General features: G+C 40.7%; 1 protein-coding gene across 1 annotated transcript in view; it reads right to left on the reverse strand.

The window, feature by feature from the left end:
• The window catches only part of LOC126262495 (coiled-coil domain-containing protein 112-like), a 117,096-nt gene that overhangs the window by 36,504 nt on the left and 62,737 nt on the right, over window positions 1–17,855 (reverse strand). The window contains exon 7 of the mRNA XM_049959161.1: window positions 16,758–16,969. Coding sequence (XP_049815118.1) covers window positions 16,758–16,969 — 212 coding nt within the window. The remainder of the gene's footprint in view (window positions 1–16,757; window positions 16,970–17,855) is intronic.

Consider the following 17,855-nt stretch of genomic DNA (forward strand, 5'->3'; position numbering starts at 1 on the left):
GCATCCAGACACCAGTGGCACAGCACAGGGTCTGCGAATGTGGTTCATGTCCCAAGGGTGCATTTGCTCCACCGTATCACCAGCAATGCCATGCTTGGGCACTCCCAACATATAACTGACAGCAAGGTACCCAGCAAAATACAATCAGGATTAACTGAGGATGGCGACAGTCAGCTTGCCAACATATCACATCAGCAGCATGATTCCATCTGGCATAGTACCCAAGACAAGTTCAAAATGGCGTATCTCAATTTGAATGTGTGTCTCTGCAGCTGTATTACAATTCATGAGTATTTTTAATGAGCATTTCCCCTTCACAACGGTATATGACAAATACAGTAAAACAAACTCACAGATAACTGAAGATTTCAGTGTCTCTAGTATTTGGAAGAGGGAACTGAACATGTGATGCGGAGTTTCTCATGTATGCAAACAAAACAAAAGAATACTTGGCAGAGTTGTTAAACAGGCAAAATAAATGGCAAACAGTAAATTCATCTCAAATGGCATTAATAAATCAAAAGCTACATGGCAGATTGTCATGACTGAAGTATGCGGTGAGAACACAAATCATTTAATCCCTAAATTAGAAACTGATCGGGAAAATGTTACAAACTCCACACAGATCTCTGAATAATTCAAAAGGTACTTTATAACCTCAAATAAGGTTGATGATTACTCTCCTCCTCACATGAATTCTAGTATAATGCAACACAGATATGGAGAAATGAAATTTACTCATGCATTCTTCCACAGGGCGGCTTGCATTACTAAATCATTAAAATATCTTCAATCTGTGGACTGAGATGAATTTGAAACAAAAATTATAAAAGCACAATGTCATAATGTTGCATCCTGACTCTGCCTTATAACAAATCAGTCATCTGATGAAGGCTCCTTTCCTGACAGGATGAAATATGCAGATGTTCGACCTGTCCACAAGGAAGACAGACAAGATGAGATAGGAAATTTCTGCATCATATCAATATTAACAACATAAATTTGGGCAATGGTTGTAATCAATTATAAAAGTATAATATATAAAAACTAGCCCTGTGGGAGGGACTCGTGCACTGACTGTTCCGTGCAAACTTAATTACGTCTATATATTTCATCCATCCTGGGAACTGAGAACATCAACAATTTTTGCCTGTTTCCAATATACATACTGGCAAGATATCAATCACAGGAATTCCAAGACAATATCAAAATCTCTGCAGCAGTTCCTCATATTAGCCCGCATGTACAAAAAGAAGCGAGCAGGGGACTTCAGTTCATTTTATATATGTAGACATGGAAGATTTAATAAAAAAATTTTATTTATTTACTAGAACACAAATACAACTTACATTTTATGTTTGTATGCAGAAATGTTCATCTATTATGCTATTGACAGATGATGAATGCAATATACACTACTGGCCATTAAAATTCCTACACCACAAAGATGACGTGCTACAGATGTGAAATTTAACCGACAGGAAGAAGATGCTGTGATATGCAAATGATTAGCTTTTCAGAGCATTCACACAAGGTTGGCACTGATGGTGACACCTACAACATGCTGACATAAGGAAAGTTTCCGACCGATTTCTCATACACAAACAGCAGTTGACTGGCGTTGCCTGGTGAAACGTTGTTGTGATGCCTCGTGTAAGGAGGAGAAATGCGTACCATCACGTTTCCGACTTTGACAAAGGTCGGATTGTAGCATATCACGATTGCGGTTTATCATATCGTGACATTGCTGCTCGTGTTGGTCGATATCCAATGACTGTTAGCAGAATATGGAATCAGTGGGTTCAGGAGGGTAATACGGAACACTGTGCTGGATCCCAATGGCCTCGTATCACTAGCAGTCGATATGACAGGCATCTTATCTGCATGGCTGTAACAGATCGTGCAGCCACGTCTCGATCCCTGAGTCAACAGATGGGGATGTTTGCAAGACAACAACCATCTGCACGAACAGTTCGACGACGTTTGCAGCTGCATGGACTATCAGCTCAGAAACCATGGCTGCAGTTACCCTTGACACTTCATCACAGACAGGAGCGCCTGCGATGGTGTACTCAACGACAAACATGGGTGCACGAATGGCAAAATGTCATTTTTTCGGATGAATCCAGGTTCTGTTTACAGCATCATGATGGTCGCATCCGTGTTTGGTGACATTGCGGTGAACGCACATTGGAAGCGTGTATTCGTCATCGCCATACTGGCGTATCACCTGGCGTGATGGTATGGGGTGCCATTGGTTACACATCTTGGTCACCTCTTGTTTGCATTGACGGCACTTTTAACAGTGGACGTTGCATTTTAGATGTGTTACGACCAGTGGCTCTAACCTTCATTCGATCCCCGCAAAACTCTACATTTCAGCAGGATAATGCACGACCACATGTTTCATGTCCTGTACGGGCCTTTCTGGATACAGAAAATGTTCGACTGCTGCCCTGGCCAGCACATTCTCCAGATCTGAAAACGTCTGGTCAATGGTGGCTGAGCAACTCGCTCGTCACAATACGCCAGTCACTACTCTTGCTGAACTGTGGTATCGTGTTGAAGCTGCATGGGCAGCTGTACCTGTACGTGCCATCCACGCTCTATTTGACTCAATGCCCAGGCATATCAAGCCCGTTATTACGGCCAGAGGTGGTTGTTCTGGGTACTGATTTCTCAGGATCTATGCACCCCAATTGCGTGAAAATGGAATAACATGTCAGTTCTCGTATAATATATTTGTCCAATGAATACCCATTTATCACACTCATTTCTTCTTGGTGTAGCAATTTTAATGGCCAGTAGTGTATGTTCTAAATATAAAATGATACTTTTTATGTGATATAATTACAGTTTAACAATTTCCAGATTTCACTTGTACTTGTACTGTGAAATCTTGCTTCTTATTAAATTTCATGATTCTAAGTCGACCGAAGATAACATACAGGTTTTGATGAGCAAGTTTGTGGGTTTCAAAATATGTGACACAAACAGCTGAATCTTTTGATTGAACTGACTTAGAGGCTTACATGTTTTATTCCCCCCCCCCCCCCCCCCCCCGTCTCACAAGGGGATCAAGACCTTAGTATGTGACATAAATTTGAACTTGATGTGCCAAATTGTTCAAGCGAAAAAGGGGTTGTAACAGACAGGCATGGATGAGAAAGGACAAGAAATGAAAATTGAGGACGGAATAATGACAGTATTATGAAAAGGATAGACTACTACTCATCACATAACAGAGACGCTGAGTTGCAGATAGGCACAACGAAATGACTGCAAAAAGATGTAAGCTTTTGGCTGAAAGGCCCTCATCATCTGAATCAGACAGCTTACAAACACACATCATGCAATGTAAAGGTGAGTTGCGTCAGTGTGAATATGTGTGTCTATGTTGTTTAGTTCAGACGAAGGCCTTCTGGCCAAAAGCCTACTTGTTTAGCAGTATTTCTGTTGTGCCTGTCTGTGAATCAGCATCTCTGCTATATGGTGAGTAGCAATCTATCTTTTTCATAATATTGCAAAAAAAAATTCATGTCATATAATCACAAATTAACAATTTTCAGATTGTTTCCATTACTTGTACTGTGAAACCTTGCATCTTGTCAAATTTCAAGATTCTAGGACAACGGGAGCTATCCTAAAGATTTTGACGAATGAATTTTCGAGTATCAAATTATATGACATAAATGGCAGCATCTTTTAACTGAATTGACTTAGAAGCTTAAAGTTTTTACACTGCCAAGGGACCATGGACATAAATACGAGACATAAATTTTAAGGATATGAATATAATAGAGGGAAACATTCCACGTGGGAAAAATATATCTAAAAACACAGATGATGTGACTTACCGAACGAAAGTGCTGGCAGGTCGATAGACACACAAACAAACACAAACATACACACGAAATTCAAGCTTTCGCAACAAACTGTTGCCTCATCAGGAAAGAGGGAAGGAGAGGGAAAGACGAAAGGATGTGGGTTTTAAGGGAGAGAAAATGTCTGCTTGTGTCTGTGTATGTGCGGATGGATATGTGTGTGTGTGCGAGTGTATACCTGTCCTTTTGTCCCCCTAAGGTAAGTCTTTCCGCTCCTGGGATTGGAATGACTCCTTACCCTCTCCCTTAAAACCCACATCCTTTCATCATTCCCTCTCCTTCCCTCTTTCCTGATGAGGCAACAGTTTGTTGCGAAAGCTTGAATTTCGTGTGTATGTCTGTGTTTGTTTGTGTGTCTATCGACTTGCCAGCACTGACATATATTTTAACTTGATATGTCTCCCCGTTCCTAAGAAAAAGGATTCTAAACAGTCAAACAAACAGAAAAACAACAAAATGATACCATAAGGGTTTTGTTTTTACAGACTGAGACACGGAACCCTAAAAACATGACTATTCTAAATAATAAATATGGACTAAGGAAAGAGCAAATTAGTGTGCACACTGTTAACCAACTAATATCTGAAATAAGCAAATGCCTTGAAAATAGGCTGTGTATATCGGTATCTTTTGTGACATCACTAAAGCATTTGATATAGCGAACCATAAGCTGCAGCTTCACAAAATGGCTGTTTATGGTTTCCACCGAAAACCTTTAAGCTGGTTCTCATCCTATCTCAAAAACAGAAAAATGAGGGTAGTTTACAACAAAAAGATGAGAGAACCTATTCTAGTAAGAAGGAAAATCAAGCAGATGTACCCCAGAATCCATACCAGGCCTATAACTGTTCCTCTATTATGTAAACAACAAATGTGAGGTATCTTCAGAAACAATTCTGTATGCAGATGACTTGACAGCTGTAGTTTAATGTAAAAACAATGAGGAAGTAGCACAGAATATAAAACAAACCAAGGATTTGAAACTTCGATAAGTAATATGCACAAATTGTACATTTCACAACTAAACAAGCTTCCGAACGTATATTGCACTTAAATTATAATGGCAAATGATTGATCACTGCAGACTCTGTTAATTTTCTTGGAGTTACTATAAACAAAAACTTATCCTGGAGTGATCACATGGATTGCTTAGTGAATTGATTAAAAGTTTTGTTCATGCAGTGAGGGTTCTAAATAAAGTAACTGACTTAGCTGTTAAGAAAATTGTTTATCAAGCATATTTTACAACAGCCATAAGATATGGCATAATTTTTTGGGGTGATGAAACAGCAAACCTCCTCACTGTGTTGAAGCTACAGAAAAAATAATCAGAGCTCTGATGGAAACAAACAAAAGACAATCGTAAACCTTTATTGAAAATCCTTGAATTAAAGATTCCTTGTATATTTATATATAAAATCCTCCTGTTTGAGCTAAAAAACCCTCACTGTTTTGAAGGAAATGCTTTCACATGTGCTTATGAAACAAGGCATACATCAGCCTACATGTTAACTTGTCACAGATTTAGTGCCATGTCCCCTGGTGACAGTTACCAACAACAAATTAGTGTATCGAGGGTTGCCAAAGTTCCAGCCTGCTAAACCACACTGCTCCTGGAGGTTGAACAAAAACAAGGCAATGATCACATACACACACTGTTTTGTTTACAACCAAACCTCCAGCAGGTGCTATGGTACAGTTTGGTGCTAGCCTTGCCACCAAAAGTATAAGCATCTACATCTACATCTACATACATACTCCACAATCCACCATACGGTGCATGGCGGAGGGTACCTCATACCACAACTAGCATCTTCTCTCCCTGTTCCACTCCCAAACAGAACAAGGGAAAAATGACTGCCTATATGCCTCTGTACGAGCCCTAATCTCTCTTATCTTATCTTTGTAGTCTTTCCGCGAAATGTAAGTTGGCGGCAGTAAAATTGTACTGCAGTCAGCCTCAAATGCTGGTTCTATAAATTTCTTCAGTAGCGATTCACGAAAAGAATGCCTCCTTTCCTCTAGAGACTACCACCCGTGTTCCTGAAGCATTTCCGTAACACTCGCGTGATGATCAAACCTACCAGTAACAAATTTAGCAGCCCGCCTCTGAATTGCTTCTATGTCCTCCCTCAATCCGACCTGATAGGGATCCCAAATGCTCGAGCAGTACTCAAGAATAGGTCGTATTAGTGTTTTATAAGTGGTCTCCTTTACAGATGAACCACATCTTCCCAAAATTCTACCAATGAACCGAACACGATTATCCACCTTCCCCACAACTGCCATTACATGCTTGTCCCATTTCATATCGCTCTGCAATGTTACGCCCAAATATTTAATGGACGTGATTGTGTCAAGCACTACACTACTAATGGAGTATTCAAACATTACAGGATTCTTTTTCCTATTCATCTGCATTAATTTACATTTATCTATATTTAGAGTTAGCCGCCATTCTTTACACCAATCACAAATCCTGTCCAAGTCATCTTGTATCCTCCTACAGTCACTCAACGACGACACCTTTCCGTACACCACAGCATCATCAGCAAACAGCCGCACATTACTATCCACCCTATCCAAAAGATCATTTATGTAGATAGAAAACAACAGCGGACCTACCACACTTCCCTGGGGCACTCCAGATTATATCCTCACCTTCGATGAACACTCACCATCGAGGACAATGTGTGTATCACAAATACCACTGTCATCATGGCACTACCTTATTTTCACAAATCACCTGCCTCCACCTGTATCCTCACACCAGATGAGTATTTAGGTCCCCACCTGACCAATCTACATCCACTCCAGGCACCTAGTAGTTCCTCAATTGGAGTTCCTTTGGCAAGCACATTCTACACTCTGGGCTTTATACCGACCATGCCCAGTGATTCATCATTCAGAACCCACTTCACTAAGTTGACCAAGGAGTACCTTACCACTGCATCCAAAAGTTCAGCCCATTGCTGAGTGCATCCTCCTTTCACAGCTTTGTAGGACTTCACCTCTGATGCGGCTCAGAGCTCACTGCCTTTTAACCACAGGCTTCGTCCAGGTAAGAACACACAAATGTAACATCAGTGATTACCCAATAGCACGTTCAATGGCAAGTCAGAGATAAGCGTCTAGGACATTCCATACAGAAGAGAGTAGCTTCCTAGAAACTGTTACTGTATTTTTATATTTGATGAAATGAAGTTCCGCTGTTCTTGGCTAAGTTGGGCACATCCATTGTAGTGTATTGTTCCCCTTGGTATTGATCAGTACAACGGTGATGAGGATAACTTGCTTATGGATTATGTCACAACAGTGACTATTGTGCAGAATGTCAGACTTTCTGTGATTGACCAGAGTAGCTCTTCCATACCATGCACTGTGTAGAACTGTTGCTGATTTTTTTGCCACATCTGTGTGCTCTCAAAACACAGTCTTTCTTTTCAGTACGGCACTGCAGCTCTCGCATGTCTTGGGACAGCTCGTCCTTCACCCTCAGCACCTACAATGAGGCTCAGAGCTTATTTTACAGAGGTTAACCCACCTGGTCACTGCTCCATCCTAAGCACTAACGATGCAGACACTACTTCAAGAATTCTGTGAAGAGATGGAGCCAGGGACTGCTTTCCTCACACTATTAGAAAACTACTTCATGGGCTCTGCAGTTCACGATTGCACCTGGTGACACCTCACTTATGTTTGTCCCCATACCTACCACAACTTTCAGCTCCTTACACCTCATGCAGGTCTTGTAACCCTGTTCTATGCTCACTTATGGTACCAACTCACTGTCTACTATAACAATTTTCAAGTGCCTACAAATGATCACCAACCTGAGGCACCTTTGTCAATGCCAACCCCTCCAATTTTTGCTGCTCATTCACACTATAAACAATCTGTGTCATCCTCTATGCCACTCAATGGCGCCCTGTCTGTCCTTAATCCTTCTTTCCACACTGTGGCCCCATCTCCAGAGCCTCTGGCTCTGCCATCGACACTCTACCCATATCTCTTGAGTGATTTCATCACCGTGGCTCTTGCTTACAAGAACCATATAATAGAAATCGGCAACTAATATGTCTACCAAAACATGCTACCACACTAACAGGCAGCTATGACTGTAAAGCCGTGGTAGTAATTTTAAATAGAATTTATAACATAAGTCAGCATCAAATATTCAGTGATGAGGACAAATGAAAAAAATTCAAAGGCATCGTTCAATATGCCCTAGACAAGTTATGTTCCAAGTAAGGTTTTAAGGGATGGGAAAGATCCACCACGGTTTAATAGCCAAGTTGCAAAAGTGCTACATAAACAAAGAGCACTTCATCTCAGATACAAGAGAAGTAAAAACCCAGCTGACAAACAAAAGTTGAACAAAGCGAAAATGAGCGTAAGGAAAGCAATGAGAGAAGAGTTCAATGATTTTGAAAGTAAGACATTGTCAACCGACCTGAGTAAAACCTTAAGAGATTTTGGTCATATGTAAAATCAGTAAGTGGGTCAAAATCATTTATTCATTCTCTCAGCTACCACATGACACCAAAACGGAAGATAACAGGTAGAAGGCCGAAGTACTGAATTCGGTCTTCCGAAATTGTTTCACGCGGAAGATCGTAACACTCTCCCTCCTTTCAATTGTCATGTGAACGTTGAAATGGCAGATATTGAGATAACCGATTGCGGAATCAAAAAGCAGCTACAATCATTTAGTAGTGGAAAGGCATCAGGACCAGATGATATACGTATAAGATTCTATAAAGATTATGCGAAAGAACTAGCTCCCCTTCTAGCAGTAAGTTATCGTAGATCACTTGAGCAATGAAAGGTACCTAACAACTGGAAAAAAGTGTAGGTCATTCCCATTTTTAAGAAAAGCCATAAGACAGATCCACACAATTATAGACATATATCATTGATGTCAACCTGTTGTACAATTATGGAACGTGTTTTGTGCTCAATAATTAGGACATTTTTGGAAAATGAACATCTCCTCTATAAAAATCAACGTGGATTCCACAAACAGCGATCCTGCAAAACTCAGCCACCTCTGTTCCTCCATAAGATCCACAGCACAGTGGACAACGGCGCTCAGGTTGAAGCTGTGTTCCTTGATTTCAATAAGGCATTTGACACAATCCCACATTGCCATTTAATGAAAAAAATATGAGCTTACAGAGTATCAGAGCAGACTTGTGATTGGATTCAAGACTTTCTTGCAAATAGAACTCAACACATCGCTCTTAATGGAACAAAATTGACAGATATAAAAGTAATATCCGGAGTACCACAGGGAAGTGTGATAGGACCATTTCTGTTTAAAATATATATAAATGATCTAGTAGAAAGTGTCAGATGCTCTTTAAGGCTATTCGCAGATGATGCAGTTGTCCATACCAAAGTAGCAACGCCAGAAGGTAGTAAGAATTTGCAGAATGACCTGGAGAGAATTGATGGTGCAGGCTCTGGCAGTTGACTCCAAACGTAAATAAATGTAACATATTGTGCATACATAGGAAAAGAAATCCACTACTGTACAGCTACACTATTGATGACAAACAGCTGGAGACAGTGTCTGTCATAAAATATCTAGGTGTAACTATTCAGAGCAACCTTAAATGGAATGACCATGCAAAACAGATAGTGGGAAAAGCAAACACCAGACTCAGATTCATTGGAAGAATCATAAGGAAATGTAACTCATTCATGAAAGAAGTGGCTTATAAGGTGCTTGTTCGCCCAATTCTTGAGTATTGTTCATCTATCTGGAATCCCTATCAGGTAGGACTGATAGAGGAGATGGATAAGATCCAAAGAAGAGCAGCGCATTTCATCATGGGATCATTTAGCTGGTGAGAGAGCATTACGGAGATACTAAACAAACTCCACTGACAGATGTTACAAGAGAGGCATTGTGCATTGCAGAGAGAGTTACTATTGAACTTTTGGGATAGCACTTTTCAGGGGGAGTCGGACAACTTATTACTTCCCCACCCCCCACATACATCTCGCATATTGATCACAAGGAGAAAATTCGAGAAATTAGAGCCAATACAAAGGCTTACCGACAATCATTCTTCTCAGGCACTTTTCGCAAGTGGAACAGCGTTGGAGGGATAATATAGTGGTACCGAAAGTACCATCCACCACACACCATTAGGTGGCATGCATAGTATGATGTAGAAGTAGATGTAGAATTAAGGTAACACAGTTATGTAATCAGCATTTAGTTTCCATGGAGATAACTAATGGGAATATTACACGAGTGATTGCATCCATATACGCCCAATACAGTCATCAAATACAACCATACACAGACACATCAGAGACCTAGTAATGTATGCCAGAGGCAAAAAGATTAATGATAAGTGCTGATATTAATTTCAGATCAACCCTCTGGAACTCAGATAGAGGACGCATAATCACCGACCTAATACAAAAAACACAATTACATGTAATGAGTACAGAGACTGCTATACCAACATATGCAGAGTTAGATGGTATGAGCAATAATATCGAGTTAATGCTAGCAAATAATGCAGCAATGACATATGTAACAAACTGAACCATACACAACAATATAACTAGTAGTGATCGCAATGTTTGACATACACACCAACTCACACTCAGAACACAATGAACAAATCACCCACCAGACACTTATTTAACAATAAAAACAATCACTTTTGGACAAAATAATTTAACTGTATAGATAAAAAATATACTCACCAAGTGGTGGCAGAACATACACATAAAAGAAGGTTGTAATTAGGAAAGCTTTCGGAGCTAGTGGTTCTTCTTAAGGCAGAAGGGTTGAAGGGGAAGGAAGAGGGGTGAAGGAAAAGAATTGGAGAGGTGTAGGAAAAGGGATAGATTTTGGAAAAGTCACCCAAAACTGTGGGCCAGGGAGACTTACCGCTCGGTATAAGAAGAAAAGACTGATTGTTGGGGATTGCATTGGATGAGATTTGAAAACCTGAGAGCTTAAAGGAGAAGACATGGTAATGTGCAAGATAGAGATTACTGCTAAAACATGGTGCATGAGTTAATAAGAGTAAAAAGCTAAGTGCATTGTGCGTAACAGAGGTGGAAGTGCTGTGGTGAAAAATAGATGGGTAAGATAATGAAAGATGTGGAAAACTAAAATGGAGAGAAGAAAAGGGTAGTTACCATCAAGAAATGCTGAGACGGAAGAAATTAACATAAATTAAGACCAGATGGGTGACAAGAATCAGGGATATGTTGTAGCACTAGTTCCCACCTGTGGAGTTCTGAGAAATTGATGTCTGGGGGAAGAATCGAGGTGGTGCATGTGGTGAAACAGGTACCGATGTCCTGTTGTAGAGCACGCTCTGCAACAGGATATTGTGTGCTGCTTGTATACACCCTCTGCCTATGCCCATTCATCCTAATTGATGTAAAAGGCCAAACAGTGTTTACATAACAGCTGGTATATGACATACACAGTTTCACTGGTGGCTCTCCCTTTGATAGTACCGATATATGTTTTGAAAGTTACAGGACTGTTATCGGTGGTGGTAGGAGGGTGCATAGGGCAGTTCTTGCAGCATGGTCAGTCACAGGGGTAGGAGCCATGGGGTAGGGAGATGAGTGCATAAGCAGCATAGGGTCTGACAAGAATGTTGCAGAGATTGGGAGGGAGATGACAAGCTACTCTAGGCGTGGTGGGCAAAATTTAAGACAGAATGGATCTCATTTCAGGGCGCAGTTTTAGGAACTCATGGCCCTGACAAAGTAGCTGATTAATACATTCCAGACCAGGATAATACTAAGTCACCAGTGGTGTTTTTTGGAGGGATCAGTGGTATCAGGATTGGATGTGATGGCCCAGGAAATCTGCTTTTGAACTAGGCTGGTGAGGTAATTATGTGCAGTGAAGGCTGAAGTGAGAATGGTGGTGGACTGCTGTAAAGAGTCTGCATCCGAAGAAATACGTTTGCCTCAATGTCAAAGCTGTATGGGAGGGAAAGTTTGACATGGAAAGGATGGAAACTGTCAAAACGTAAAAAATTGTTTGTTGATAGGTTTAACGTGGATGGAAGCGTGTACCTGGCCTTCAGGGAGGATGAGATCACATCAAGGGTGGCATTGGATTTGGAATAAGACCATGCGAAATTTAATTGGGAGAAGGTACTCAGAGATTCCAGAAATTTTAACAGGTTAGACTCACAATGAGTCCATATGGCAAAGATGTTATCAATATATCTAAACCAAACCAGGGGCTGAAGACAAATGGATCCCCAGAAAACCACCTCCAAGCGACCCATGAAAAGGCTGGCACAGGAAGGAGCCATCCTGGTTCCCATGGCAGTACCTCACATCTGTTTGTAAGTATGTCCCTCAAAGGTGAAGTAGTTGTTGGTAAGTAAAAAGTTGATTAAGATGAGTAGGAATGATGTCATAGGTTTGTAATCAGGTGGGCGCTGAATGAGGAAATGTTCAGCAGCAGACCGACCATGTATGTGGGGGATGTTGGTATAGAGGGACGTGACATCAATGCTGACAAGCAAGGTGTGTGGTGGGAGTGGGATGGGCATGGGTTTCAGACGATCTAAGAAATAGTTGGTATCTTTTAAATTTATACACAATGGTATCACAACAACAAACTCAGGATACCCGAAAACAAAACAACATACACATTACTGAAAGGATCACTCCAAAGGAATCCTTCAGTTAAATTGGGGACACAAACATCAAACGAGCACATGTTATGCACTATCTTGGGGCACACGTAGATGAGAAACTGAATTTCTATGAGCACATAATGCTAACAACAGACAAAGCAGAAAAAACACTACATAAACTGGTGAGGGTAAATTCAAAATAGTACAGACTGTCTCTACCAGTCATATGGACATACAGCTGAGCGCTCTTCGAACCATTACTCAGCTTCGCAGCTAGCACTTGGGCATACAGACTGAACCTGGTCACCAACAAAGCATCAGTCAGATGAGGGCAGAGAAGGGTCCTACTTAGATTATCTGGAGCCTTCAGCACCACCTCAGTCGATGCACTGTGTGTTGTGTTACGAATATGCCCCATAAATATCACGATCAAATACAGAACTGTTGCCTCAGTTGCCTGAGACTGTGGACAAGTATGTGTGAGTTGCATTTGTGTATGTGTGTTGTCTATTTTTTAGGAAGGCCTTATTGGCTGAAAGCTTTATTTGTGACAGTCTTTTTGTTGTGCCTAGCTGCGACTCAGCATCTCCGCTATATGGTGAGTGGCAACTTTCCTTCTCATAATATGGTTACATTTCATCAAACAGTATTTCAAAAACAACACATGAAGAGTACCTGCAGACACGATGTAACAGACATGCCTACATGCAATGTAACAACAATCTCCAGAGGGTGGACAGTGATACTCACAGAGACAGCAGAAACAGTGACAATGAAGAGGAACAGGAGGCGGAAGATGAGATGTGACTGTGAATAAGCATAAGATGCTGGCGATCTAGCCAAATCACCAAATCCTGTACATGGATGAGCACCTAAAGTTAATACATACAATGTTTTGTGGACCATCCACCTCAAGTTACGCCTGCCAGCAAACCATCTTGGTTGGGTCTTTCATGCATCATTCTATGGGATCTCACATGCTTCTATTCTCATCCCAATCTCCTTCTTCCGGAAAGGACTATTTCTCTACTACTAACTAATATTTCTTTTTCTGACTGTCAGTCAACAGCTTGAAGGAACCATTCTGAGGTATACACTGTCAGTCACAATTGGTGATGGCACAAACAAATCTTTCCTCTATCTTGTTGTTGTTGTTGTCTTCAGTCCTGAGACTGGTTTGATGCAGCTCTCCATGCTACTCTATCCTGTGCAAGCTTCTTCATCTCCCAGTACCTACTGCAGACTACATCCTTCTGAATCTGCTTAGTGTATTCATCTCTTGATCCGCCTCTATGATTTTTACCCTCCACGCTGCCCTCCAGTACTAAATTGGTGATCCCTTGATGTCTCAGAACATGTCCTACCAACCAATCCCTTCTTCTGGTCAAGTTGTGCCACAAACTCCTCCTCTCCCCAATTCTATTCAATACCTCCTCATTAGTTACGTGATCTACCCATCTAATCTTCAGCATTCTCGTCAGTCACAATCGGTGATGGCACAAACAAATCTTTCCTCTATCTTATCATCTTTTTATACTCTTCTTAAAAACAACAAAATTTTAATTATATTTCAAGCTTAAATTATTGTTATTTTGAAAAGTATTATTCTTTGTAAAATGTTGTAGATAAAACAAAAGAAAACTGCAAAAAATATGAAAAATGAAAAGTGTAAGATAACAACAAAAACAATCAATTATTGACAAAATTATTTAATTGGGTAGATAAAATATCTGCTCACCAAGTGGCAGCAGAACACACACATAAAAGACTGTTGTATTGGCTCCAAAGCTTGCCAATACAACAGTATTTTATGTGTGTGTTCTGCCACCGCTTGATGAGTAGATTTTTTGATCTATCGAATTAGAAAAGTGTAAGATGTGTGACCTGTTTTAAAATATCAGGTAACAGGTCAATAATTTGGCTAAAAACAGTAAATAAATTTTCTTTGATATGTGGGTTTCACATCATGAGAATAAAGCATGTTTAGCACTCCTGGTCTCCCTCCATCAGACTCTTATCTAAGGTCTTGCTACACTGAATGTGAGGACTGAGGTTCTTCAACAGCAGTCTCCAGACCTCCCAACCCATTCATGGCAAAGGACCTGATTTCTTCCATCATTCTTTCAGTTGTCATCTCCAGCTTCTTGCAGCACACGTTGCTCCTTTCCTGCATCAAGCCACAAGTTTCTGGTATGGCTTTTGTGGACCATCCACCTCAAGTTACGCCTGCCAGCAAACCATCTTGGTTGGGTCTTTGATGCATCATTCTATGGGATCTCACATGCTTCTATTCTCATCCCAATCCCCTTCTTCCGGAAAGGACATATGCTCTTCCATTGTTTTCAGGCAAGTGCTATCATAAGAGAGCATGTTGTCTAACACCAATGGCACCATCTGAGGCTACAGGTACCTCTTTTATCACTCAGAGCTATAGTCCTCATCTGCATGCCCTCCTCAGGCCACCAGCTGGACTTGCTCAGCCTCTGGTGGTGCACTCCTGGATGTTTTGATGCAAACCCAGATCACACTGGATCTTACCCCTGTCTCCGACTTTGGCAACCAGATTGATCTTCCATGATAAAAGCTTCGTGTCTCCACTGTCTGTGGAGATCAACCTATTGCTATCTCTAATGGATGGGTCAACTTTCCCAGATGATGATACTGAATGCCTCTCTTTTTCAGGTTCGCACCTCCCAATTCTCATCCGAGCCATATCCATCTATTGTAGCCACATCTGAGTTCTCTGTCTTTAGCCAACACTTCCTGGGTGCAGGTCTACTATCACGAGCAATCATCATCCCATGGACTGTGTCCCTGACCTCATGGCACCTCTTCTCTTCAGAAGCCCCATCTCCTTTGAGATGATTGTACGATCTCTCCCTTGGGGGAAGAGATGCTGCGTAACCATTGCCAAAACTCTGGCTCACTAAATACGCTGCCCGTAGAGATAAGACAAAAGCAATTTGACTATCACACAAAAATACCAAACTGTTTACAATTGAACCTCCACCAGCCACCAAGGTACCGTTCAGTTCCAGCCTCGCCACCAGAGGCATAAACATTGCTGTAAAGAGTGGTGCCATTATGGCACTACCTCACTTCCACAAGTCACATGCCTCCACCAGTATCCTTCCATTGGACGAGTATTTAGGTCACTGCCTGACCGCTCTGTAATCAGTGCACACTCCAGGCTTACACCAACTGTGCCTAGTGGTTCACTCAGAGTTCCTTCATTGAGTGCACTCTATTCTCCAGGTTTTATAAGGACCGGGTCTAGTGGTTCATCAACCAGAGCACACCAAAACTGAGCTGACTGAGCAGCACCTCACAGTTGTGTCCAAAACACCAGCCCACTGCGCTCATCAGACACCCTGAACTGCCAGCTTTGTCTACATATGAACATTCCAGTGCAAAATCAGCTATTAACCACTAGGACGTTCCAGTCACAGGTCAGAGCTCACCTCCTAGGACATTCCATTACATGAGTGATTAGCCATCAGACTGAAATGAGCATTCCTAAAAACTGTTGTTATATTTTGTTTATCGGAGGCAATGAAGTTCCCTTGTTCTTGACTACCTTGGGCACATCAGTCATAGTGTGTTGTGCCTCTCAGTAACGAACACTATACTTAGCTTTTTTGAAAACACACCATAACACATGGCTTTACAGCTTATCAATAAAATATGGTCCAAGCTCAAGAACTACAAGCTAGAAACCATAGAAGAAAGCATTGAAAAATACTTGAAAAGTAACTGTTATTACAATGTGAAAGATTTTGTAAATGAGGAAGACAAATGACAATAGCAGATATTTAATTTTTATATTATGGTGTACAAGTGTGTGTGCGGGTGGGTGGGTGAGTGGGTGTATGGGTGAGTTAGAGAGAGAGAGAGAGAGAGAGAGAGAGAGAGAGAGAGAGAGAGAGCGCTAATAACACTAACAATAATGACAGTGCATCCAAATCACATAACAAATCTATAAAATGTTGAAAAAGTATCTACCATTGCTGAACCAGAACAGCATGTCCTACTATTGCTGACCAATACCTTGGCAAAATTTACAAAGAACAGATGTTCCATCAGTTCCCTTCTAAGTGATGTTTGCAATATTTCTGTACATTTTTTCAAGTACTTTCTTTTGAAACCAAGTTATGATTCGACAGCTACCACTGCTTGTGTTACACATTATTGTAATTTTATGTTTTGAACATTATACAAAACAACTTACCTTCCATTCTTCTATCTTCTGCTTTTTATCAGCAGCATCCTCTGGGTTTCTATGTAGTATCTGAGGCCGAGGTGGTTGCTCAATACATTTTTGTGAAGATCTCTGTGACTTTTCATTACGCCACATTTCAATTGCTTGTCTTTGTTCGTTCCTAAGTTTTTCATACTGGCAGTACCATTCCTCATGTTTCATAATATCCTCTCTTGAAATATCTGTTCAAAATACAGCTTCAATAAAGAAACATGAAAACAGCAGTCACAATGCATTACAGAAATTCACAAGTCTGAATGCACCACTGACATGTTCTGATTGCATGTAGCAGATATGTTGCAAAGAGTACAGACACACTTATTACAGCCAAAACACATTAATATAGAAGTTACTTACAGTAACATACAAGAATCAACACTATTCCTAACACGCATAACGTCATTTGGGAAACATTATTTTTACTGATAACAGCAACATTATAGCCACTGGAGAGGAAAAAATAGTGTCCTTGCAGAGAAAAAAATGAAACCTCAAGGAAGTATACAGTTGGTCAATATACAATAAAATTACATTGAATGCAAAGATAACAAATACTAACAAAACTAGGAATTTCAGTCCCAGAAAGTGAAGTGACGATGTTAAATTAAATGTACACGGTACCTCTACAGACTGTGTACCAAACACAGAATTTCTAGGAATGAAAACTGACGGTCAGTTCAAGTGGTGTGAATGCACCTACATATTTGTAAACAGAATGTCATCTGCATATTATGCCCTTCATGCCCTTAGAGTCCTGTTATGCAGTGTAATAGTCAGAGCCTTCAGTCGAAAGTCTGGTTTGAAACAGCTCTCCATGCTACTCTATCCTGTGCGAGCCTCTTCACCTCTGAATAACTATTGCAACCTACATCCTTCTGAATCTGCTTACTGTATTAATATTAATGTGCCATATCAACCGATCCCTTCTTCTATTCAGGTGGTGCCACATATTTCTTTTCTCCCAAATTCTATTCAGTGTCTCCTTATGGGTGAAGCTTACAACTACCACCATCATACCTTAGCAAAATATTTTGTCAAGGACCTGAAATAATTATGATCCTATATAAA

This window comes from Schistocerca nitens, chromosome 6, assembly GCF_023898315.1.
Source record: "Schistocerca nitens isolate TAMUIC-IGC-003100 chromosome 6, iqSchNite1.1, whole genome shotgun sequence".
In the NCBI taxonomy this organism is placed as follows: domain Eukaryota; kingdom Metazoa; phylum Arthropoda; class Insecta; order Orthoptera; family Acrididae; genus Schistocerca; species Schistocerca nitens.